The 10392-nt window shown below is 36.9% G+C and overlaps 1 protein-coding gene across 1 annotated transcript in view; it reads right to left on the reverse strand.

Annotated features, from left to right (window-relative positions):
* Window positions 1–1034: 1034 nt before the first annotated feature.
* Window positions 1035–10392, reverse strand: part of LOC108969996 (death-associated protein kinase related) — a gene marked incomplete at its 5' end in the record, with an annotated part of 21194 nt that continues 11836 nt past the window's right edge. Inside the window, 4 exon segments of the mRNA XM_018935064.1 lie at window positions 1035–2490; window positions 6302–6470; window positions 9243–9504; window positions 10226–10378. Coding sequence (XP_018790609.1) covers window positions 1184–2490; window positions 6302–6470; window positions 9243–9504; window positions 10226–10378 — 1891 coding nt within the window.

Genomic DNA, 10392 nt, shown 5'->3' on the forward strand with positions numbered 1-10392 from the left:
GAACCATCAAATTTTTTCAATGCTGGGTCGATGATTTAAGCAGTTAATTATGTTTACTGGATATTTGAACCTTGTATTTACTAACGGTTTAATAAATTTTGTGTACCGCTGCAAGTCACGCCATTAACTTTCTAAACTTGTAGTGTGATGGGGTTAACGAAGTAGTTAAATTTAGAAAAAGGGCTTCTGCTGCTTCCTCCTAAACAAGCTTCCAGCGGAATGGTTTCTGTGTACTCAAAAAATACCATGAGCTCTACATCATCTAAAGTTTACTATGTTCCTGTGTTATTTTTTGGTTGCTCGAAAAGCTCAACTCAAATATTCTTGTCTGAAAATAGAAATCCATTATTCTTAATTAATAAGAAGATTTGATGATACTTACCGGCTAGAAGGTTCCCTAGTATCTAATAGTTATACATTTGTTGCACACCGCAGTCAATGCTGAGAATATTCGACTCGTCTAATTGTTGTCATATCTCAGATCTCTTATTAGAAACTTTAGTATGATAGAGGTTGAAGAAAAGGATGAAGGTAGTCCCAACTTGAACCGAACATATATTGTAAGACAGGATCTTGCCGGTCAGGCCTACACACAGTTTTTTACCATAGTGGCTAATTACCTTATACATTTGTTAGACACCGCAGTCAATGCTGAGAATATTCGACTCGTCTAATTGTTGACATATCTCAGATCTCTTCTGAAACTTTAGGATAAAAGAGGTTGAAGAAAAGGATAAAGGTAGTCCCAACTTGAACCGAACATATATTGTAAGACAGGATCTTACCGGTCAGGCCTACACATAATTTTTTGCCACCAACTAAATGCCAGCTTCGATTCAGAAGGGCTCTAATGAAACTGCGGAGTTTTCACAGAACCCGACGTGCTTACCTTACTAATCCACAACTGATATGGCGGTTTAAGCTTCGAACATTTGTGTTTTTTTATTTAATTTGCAATTTCTGCAGCGTTTTATTTATTTAAATAATAATTTACTAATAAATTTTCATAAAATAATATTTAAATTAATATTATTACATTGCTTCAAAAATTAATCTTTAGCTTAACGAAACAAAGTCATGTTTCAATTAATCTCTGTATATCTTTAAAGTAAAGAGCGAACATATTGCGGACTAGATTTAGCTACAGGCCATACTGTACGAGTTATCGACGTCGTTGGGTAACTTAAGCACCACCAGAAAATTTGCCGCTGGCCATCGAACCGGTTTTGTTCTCCAATTGGGCCTGTAGCTGGCGTACATGCTCGCCGGTATTGTTATGTCGCTGGAAGAACGCATTAATTGAGCTCATGGAACGGTATTCCAAATTATCGCTCACATTCCAATCGACACTAATGCTCTGATGACGCGTCATCGGATTGCGACACTTATTCGACTCGTTCTCGTTGTACTTCTCCAGCAGATGCAAAAGACAGTCCTTGGTGGTATTGGCCGCCTCTTCAAGATTAACCGCCTGATGAATATTCGGCACACCGATCGGTACATCGCGTGACATTTGATTGATGCGAAATTTGGCACGTCGTACACTCGCCGATTCGTGAGTCTGACGTTGCAATGAGCACTCCTCGTTGCTGGCCATCGTCACTGTTTTCCTTGTCTTCACTGTTGATGTTGTGCTTTTGGCGCTTGATTTGTTGCTTGTGCTATTTATGCTGGATTTCCAGGGTACACCGAAGCTTGGACCGCCATTAGTTAGTTTTGGTGTCTCCTCGATCGATTGCTGTAGACGCATGGAGACTGTGCTGAATTTCGATTTCACGCCATTTGCACTTGTTACACTACTACTGTAGCTTGTTGTTGTATTCGAAGTGTTTGTTGTGGCTGTGTTGCTTGATACCCTCGTGTACTCACTGCTTTCGGTTTTTGCTACTTTATTTTTGCTAGTGGTCGCTGTCTTTTTGGACGTAGCCTCCTTAGATGCTGCGTTCGCTTTTACTTTAGTCGTCTCGCCGTTGGCTTTCGCCTTACTGTGCTTGTTATTATTCGCATCCGCGTCTAACTTGGTCTCACTGCCGAGTTTTGTGTTGATTTCCGCTAACATAAGCAAATGATCGGACAATTTTCGTATTTCATCGGCCAAATTGACGCGTTCACCCGAAGGGCGTCGTCCGATCAAATAACTTGTATCCGAATTGCGTCGATCGAAGGTATGTAGATAGCTCTTCATGCTGCGTTCCTGTTGATTGAGATTTGTACCGCTACCGCCGAACTCTTCACCGAAACCGCGCCGTCCGAGTAGATGCTGCGGTCCATATTGCAGTGGCGGCTGTGGTGTGGGCGTAGTGCTGGTCGGTGTGCATGTAGCACCGCCTGAAGTGGGCGCTAACGAGATGCTGCTGGGGAAGAGTTTCTCGCGCGACTCATTGATCGGTGTGGCTAGTGTGCTCGGACTGTCATTGTCCTGCTCGGCATTGCTGAACACATCATCATCGATGATCGTCTCGATAGACTCGCACGGCGATGGTGAGCAAACTGTGTGACGTGGGTGGAAGAAAAGAGCATAGAAAAGAGAAAGAGAGTTAGAATTAGTTTTGTGACTTACTTTACTTTGTACTTACATACATACAGTTATATGCATGTATTATGTGTGCGGAAGCTAAGCGGTAAGGCCATTGTTTTCGAGTTATTAAATACATAATTTATTTTCAACGACATGCATTAAAGCAACAATTTTTTAAAAATATTTATTCATGCTTGCAAATAATTTTTAGCTTCGAAATTATATAAACTTTTATATCCTGAAAGCGGTTACGTTTGCCACGAACAAGCCTGAAAGAAGCGTCGGAGACCTCTCCTTTGCTTTATATACATTTATATAAATGATAGGCGTGACAAGTTGACTGGACTTAGTCCAGTCCGTAGGTATGTCTGCCTGTCCATCTATTCATCCGTGCGATCGTCCGTCCGTATAAGTACGAAGACCTTGAAAAGCTGGCCGACAAGGGTGATGTTCGAAAATTCTGCCGGACCGGACTGGTGCATACAATTGTTGAATCCCCAGGTTTTCATTTAATGGCTGATGCCCAAAGCATACTGAAATTATGAAGGGAACACATCTCCAACCTGCTGAACGACAGTGAGACCTTATCACCATGAGATGATGTATCCGAGCGGATGTTTCATTGCCCGACCATGAAGAAGTTCGTATAACAATTACCCGTCGGAAGAACAACAAAGCCATGGGCCGATGTTTTGCGGGCCGAGCTTTTCAAATATGGCGGCGAAGAATTGATAAGGAGCATGCATCAGCTTCTTTGTAGAATATGGCCGGACAAAGCTTGCACGACAGTTGGAATTTAAGTGTGCTCTGTCCAATCCAAAAAATGGAAGGCCCCACAATCTGCGCTAACTACGGTGGGATTGGCCTCCTCAACATCGCATATAAGGTGGTATCGAGCGTATTGTGTGAAAGATTAAAGCCCATCGTCAACAAACTGATTGGACCTTATCAGTGTGACTTTAGACCCAAGATATTCACCAAGCGCCAAATCCTGGAAAAGGTCCGTGTAAAAAGGATCGACACACACCAACTTTTCATCAATTTCAAACTGCTTTTGAAGGTACAATCTACGCCGATGATTTTGATTTCATTGGTCTCAATAACGGGCCGTTAGTTCTGCTTTCTCCAGACTAGATAAGGAGGCGAAACAAATGGGTCTGGTAGTGAATGAGCGTAAGGCGAAATATCTTTTGTCATCAAACAAACAGTCATCGCAGTGGGATCGGAAAGGAATAATTTACTATGAGCTGCTCCAGCCTCTTCAAACGATTGATTCTACATTTTCCTGTCAACAACTGATGAGATTAAATCCAGCAATCGAAAAAAGCGGCCAGAACTGATCAACAGAAAGGGCTTCGTCTTCCATCAGACAACGCTAGACCACACACATCTTTGATGAATCGGCAAAAATTGGAAGAGTTTGGCTGGGAAGTTTTGATGCATTCACCATATAGCCCTGACCTTGCGCCATCGGACTACCATTTGTTTTTGTCTATGCAGAATTCCCTTAATGGAGTAAAGTTGGCTTCAATGGAAGCCTGTGAAAATTACTTGTCGCAGTTTTCCTCCGAGAAACCAGAAAAGTTTTGCACTGATGGAGTAATGTCTCTAGCGGAAAAATGACAAAAAGTGGTCGAACAAATTGGTACATATTTGGTTCAATAAAGTTCATTTTAGTAAAAACTAAAATACAGCAAAGGACCAATAAATGATAAAAAAAAAAAATATTCTTCGAAAGGATGAAATGTTTACGTGAAGTGGAAGCATTATTCATCCAATGGATGAAACCGTGATTGAACAACAGATTTATTTAATTAATAAAAAAAAAATAATAAAAAAAATATATATTTTGTTATGTAAGTTATATAAGGTATATGCTTATGCTGTATGAAATTGTATTACTTCGATGAATGATGAATTTCAACAAAATTTTGTGAGCGCTAACGTATTGTAGCCAAAGGAAACGCTTGACAACGCCACTAAAGTGCTAATATGCGATTTATGAACAGTATTCTATATATTGGGATCAGCAAGCGCTTACCTCAATACAAGAGATTCGCCTCCATATGACATAACTGTGATGCTTTATGTATAAATGTGGATATTGCAGTGCTTCGAATTTGTTGTTGTTAAGTATTTGAGTTTAAGTAACATTTGATTTCATTTAGTTGAATAAAAAGATAAAAATTATAATAAGAATGAACGACATTGAAACCCGCTAATTTGACTGAAACTCAACCATTCTTTTGATTTGGTCATGTCCGTCTATGTTTTTGAGATATCGTTCTGAAATTTCGTACACGCCTCTTTCTATCTTAGCAGTTGCTCATTTGTTGTTGCCGCCAATATCAGCTTACCATAGCTTATAGCTACCATACAAACTGACCGACTAAAATTAAGTCTTATATGGAAAACTTTTTTATTTGAGAAAGTATCTCTATGAAATTTGGCACGGATTATTCTCTAACCCAAAGCTATAACTTACAAAGAAAATGTTCAGATCGGATCATCATAGCATATAGCTGCCATACAAACTCATCGTTCAAAATCAAGTCGTTGTATAGGAGCGTATTCTATTTGACAAGATATATTCACGAAATTTCGCATGGATAAGTTTTTAAGATCTTGCTATAATATTTGGAGAAATCATTCAGATCGGACTTGTATAGCATATAGCTACCATACAATCTCACCCATAAAAAACAACTCCTTGTATGGAAAATATTTTTATTTGATAAGATATCTTGACGAAAATTGCCATGTGTAAGTTTTTAAGACAATGCTATAATCGGTGTAGAAATCTTTCAGATCGGACATGTATAGCATATAGCTGTCATACAAACTTACTGATCAAAATCAAGACTTTATATGAAAAACTTTTTTAGTTGCCAAGATATCTTCATGAAATTTGGCTTGGATTATTCTCCAAGACAACTCTATAATCTCCGTGGAAATTGTTTAGATTGGTTCACTATAGCATACAGCTGCCGTACAAATTGATCGGTCAAAATCACAGCCTTATATGAAAACTTTTTTTTTGTCAAGATATCTTCATCAAATTTGGCTTGGATTCTTTTCTTTTTGCAACTCTATAATCTTCGTAGAAATGAATCAAATCGGATCAACATAGCATATAGCTACCATATAAACTCACGGAACAAAATGAAGTCGTTGTATGGAAAACTTTTTTTTCACCGTTTTTTTCTATTTAAAAATTATTCAATTTTGCTTTGTATTATACAATTTTAATGTACGTATATTTCTCTTTCTCTCTTTGGTTGCTTATCACAGTAGGCGAAATTATATTTAATTATATTGTATTTGTATTACTGTTTTATATTAATTATTATATATAATTGTTATAAATGATTAGTCACACTTATGCACTAACAAAGGTAAATAGTTAATAACTGGCATTCATATACGGACATAAATATTATTTTATATTCATAAAAAGTACATACAAACAAATTAGAAGAAAATTTAGTTTTTATAAAAATTTTATAAGAAAGAACAATTTTTGTTTTTGCAAAAGAATCAACACATACAAAAATTCATAAGTGTACGCCAAAATGCAGTAAAAGTCATTTGTATGCAGTTATTAACTGTGTTGTTTTGTTTTTGTTTTACAATTAATTTGTAAAATCTAACACTGCCTGTTAAAAGTCTGTGTACATGTTTGTGCCATATTCTGCGTAAATATTTCTTTTGTATTTCATGCTTATTTGCCAAGTATGAGCTGTTGTTGCTGCCGCTGTCGCAGTCTACGCTGACAGTACTCACCTCGTGACGACGAAATGCTATCTCGCCCGTGTGTCTTATTGAATGATGTCTCGCTGAGCGGCGCAATCACATTGCTCTCCACATCGAACACGTACGGGCTGTTGGGATGTTCCTCCCAACGTTCGATGAAATTCTTTAAATTGTCCTTGGTGGTATCGAGCTCTTTGGTCTGGTAAGAGAGATAGATGTGCGATAAAAAAATATATTAAGTTTTTGATAAAAGAGATTTTTATACATCTTTAAGAATTTTATGCGAAACTTTTGTTGGATTAGTTGAAATACCCAGTCTTCCGGGTTGGTATGGAGACTACTAACAATTTTCAAGAATTACAGGTAAATGAGAAACTTTCAGATGACAGAAATACATTCGTAAATTTTGAAAACTTGTTTATTTTTTCAACGATCGGTAGCTGAACTACACAGTCTTCAGGGTCTGGCGTTCACTCTATTAATTTGACTACGATGATCATAATTTCATCTAGTCATTTTTAGAAGTTCTCAATAATACTTTGTATCCTAGAGTTCATAGCAATGCTAAATTAACCTATAGAACTATGTATAACTGCAATTAAAAACAAGTTTCTCTGATTTGAACTAGTTTTATTCTTAATCAGCAGTTAATAAAATATGTACATATCAAATTTCAAAACAATTGGTCGAGCGTTTCTCGAGTTTGATGAGGCTATTTTATAAAAAGTGTAATACTATCTATATAGTATACTAATACCTAATATGGCAAGTTCCTTGTTTGTGTTCTTTGTATCCTTGAGGTCATCGAAATGCTAAATTAACCAACAGAACTAAAATTGCCATTAAAAACAAGTTTCTCTGATTTGAACTAGTTTTATTCTTAATCAGCAGTTAATAAAATATGTACATATCAAATTTCAAAACAATTGGTCGAGCGTTTCTCGAGTTTGATGAGGCTATTTTATAAAAAGTGTAATACTATCTATATAGTATACTAATACCTAATATGGCAAGTTCCTTGTTTGTGTTCTTTGTATCCTTGAGGTCATCGAAATGCTAAATTAAATAACAGAACTACGATAGCCATTAAAAACAAGTTTTTCTCATTTAAACTAGTTTTATTCCTAATCAGCATTCCATAAAAAATGTACACATCAAATTTGAATAAAATTGGTCGAGTGTTTCTCGAGTTTGATGAGGTTATTTTGGAAAAAAGTGAGTGGTGCTACAATTTTTATCTTTCGGTTCTTTGAACTTGATTGCCAGAATATGAATGATTATTGATGAAAACTGTGGAAAGAACGCGCAGTTGACATGGCAGCTATAGGTACAGGTTAATGAAATTCTGGGGGACCAATGTAACCGAAACCGAAGATTTAGAAGCCAAAAAATTGTTTATAATTAAAGAGAGTTAAGCCTAAGAAATAAAGTTGGCATTGAATATATTAGTCGCCGGTAGCCAATCTTAAAGTTAGGGAGACTTATAGATTATTGGTACACAATCGATACAGAAGGTTTAATATAGTAGCTCAATAAGTTCTATAATAGTAGCAAAAAGTTAATTGAGCGGATTGGCTATTCGTAGTATTATAAGTGATCTTTATATCTGTATCGATGGTAAAAAATGTGTTGGAAATACATATGTCTTCCCATAAAATACAGTTCCAGAATCTAATGTTCAAATCAAAATCATGGAAAACATAAAAGTTTAGGTCAGATAAACTCTCGAATCCTAGAAAGTTCAAAAGATGGGATAAAAATGGGGACAGTTCCAGAACGTAACTTTCAAACCAAAATCATAGAAATCATAAAAGACTAAAGTTATGGAAACAATAAAAGCGTAGGTCAGATAAACCCACAAATATCTTCGAATAATATAAAATTCAAAGGCTTGGTTAGAAATGAAGACAGTTCCAGAATCTATCTTTCAAATCAAAATCGTGGAAATCGTAAAAATCTTAGCCAGATTAACCATCGAATTACCTTCAATCCTTCTTCAGTGGCGTAGTCACCGCTTACGCGATTATAGCCGAGTTAAAGGATATAATAACCTTCTATCCTAGAAAGCTTAAAAGCTTGATTAGAAATGGAGGCAGTTTCAGAATCTATATTCCAAACCATAATAATGGAGATCATAAAAGACTAGATCAAGTAAATAGTCGAAGTAGGGCTTGCTCACTGCTTTGTTGGAATATCGAAGCACTGAGCCTAAGGAAGTCTTGACAGAAAATCAGTCAAGAGTTTCGATAGATCTGGAGATAATTTAGTCGGAAGTACTAAGTACTTAGATTGCAAACTCAAATTCAGCACCCGAACGATTAAGCCGTAAATATATGAATGGAACTGCTAATTCAGTCTAAAGATTCCACCTGCATATTTTCTCTCTTCCGTAATTTGTTATCCCCCCAACATTACAACGTTAATTTGCGGTACTTTGGTGTTAAATTAGCCAGCTCCCTCGCCATATCGTCACTTAGAGTGTGCTCAGAGACAATTTTGAAATCAAAATTGCCTTGAGAAAATTAAAATTCTTTTGCGTAGCTTCACAGTAGCTCAGAGTGGCTGCGAACGTGCGTATATTTTTACTTTTGAGCGAGAATAATGAAATTAAGTAATTAAAAGTCGTGAAAATCTAATTAGTCTTAAAGCAAGGTAGGAATGCACAAATTGCTGCCTGACGAAACCAGCAAAAGTTGGCTACCAAATTTTGAGCAACTAAGCTGCTGATGGAGTTGAGCGTCACTGCGTGAGGGCACAAACGCACGGTTGTGCGGCAACCCGTTTTCTAATCAAAAATTTCACAAAAAACAACACAGACATACTTTCTTGTAATGTCTTGCCATTCTAATGCGCCACAGCGTTGGATTAATTAATTTGGTTGGTTTTGGTAGGTATGGAGACTGCAGTTCGGACGTTACGTCGAGGAAAGTGTTTTGGTTGTAGCATATTTTTTTCGTAATTTTTCACTTACCTCCGCCGTGTTCGTGTCAGCTGGTATTACAATTGCTTCTTTCTCCGCTTTTCCACCTTCCAATTTTGCGGCTGGCTCTGGCTCTGGCTCGCACGTCAGATCTTCTACGTTTTCTTCCTCTTGCGGTGGCACTGGTGAAGGTGTGGCCGCTTTTAATTTTGRTGGCGGTACATTCGAGGGCTTTGGCGCGAGTATTTTCGGCGGTTTGGGCCGCCGCTGCAGCCATTTGTGTTCCAGGCATTGCGCGGCTGTCATGCGGGTCCTGATTGGTGTTTGTAGAGAAGAAGAGAATTTGTAAATTCGTGTTCAAAATAATGATTATTTATTAGGTGGCTGATGAATTTATTAATTATGTGATATTTTTTATATAAACCTGGTAAAACTAAAGTGTCTTAATTTTCTTTACTTTTCATTCGAAATTTCAAATTTTCAGCCTTCGTTAAACTTTTATTTAAGGATGTAAGCTAGTCTGGGAAACATCTCAATTTGACTGTGAGGAAACCAGATGCTGATTTCACTTAATAAATTCTACGAATGATATTAGGATATTGAGATACTGAGAGATCTTGTGGAAGATATATTTAGAAAAAAATTTTGTGAAAGTATTTTTGAGCTATAATTATAAACTTGAAAATAGAGCTTCAAGAGAACTCGCAAATCTGATATAAACAATACTCTCTACTTAGAGTGATTGTATTGTTTTATATAGCTTTAGGTCTGGTTCATCGGAGTTTCACCAAGAAGAGATAATCAAATAAGGTCATAATAACTGTGAAGATAGCAACCTTGAAACACGCTATGAATCAAATGGGCTTTTATATTTTCAAGATATCTCCTTTTGAGCAGAAAACTAAAGTTCTTTTATTCCTCAAATAATTTCGTAAAGAAAATCAGAAATCCACTGGTAGCATCCAGCTCCAAAAGTTTCTATATGACTCCCTAGTATTTCTTAGTTTAGTGCATATAGTTGTTGTGGTACTTACTGCAAATCCTTCACCAGCAGCTTCCCTATAAAATCCAAACATTCTGGTGACACATTACTGAATGACTCATCCTCAAAGTCGTATTTGGCGATTGTCACGTTAGCCATCGTTTCAATATCTGTTTCACCCATAAACGGTGAGAGGCCGGAAATGCTGCGGGAGTATGA

The sequence above is a fragment of the Bactrocera latifrons genome, unplaced genomic scaffold, assembly GCF_001853355.1.
Source record: "Bactrocera latifrons isolate USDA-ARS-PBARC rearing strain unplaced genomic scaffold, ASM185335v1 scaffold_275, whole genome shotgun sequence".
Classification (NCBI taxonomy): Eukaryota; Metazoa; Arthropoda; class Insecta; order Diptera; family Tephritidae; genus Bactrocera; species Bactrocera latifrons.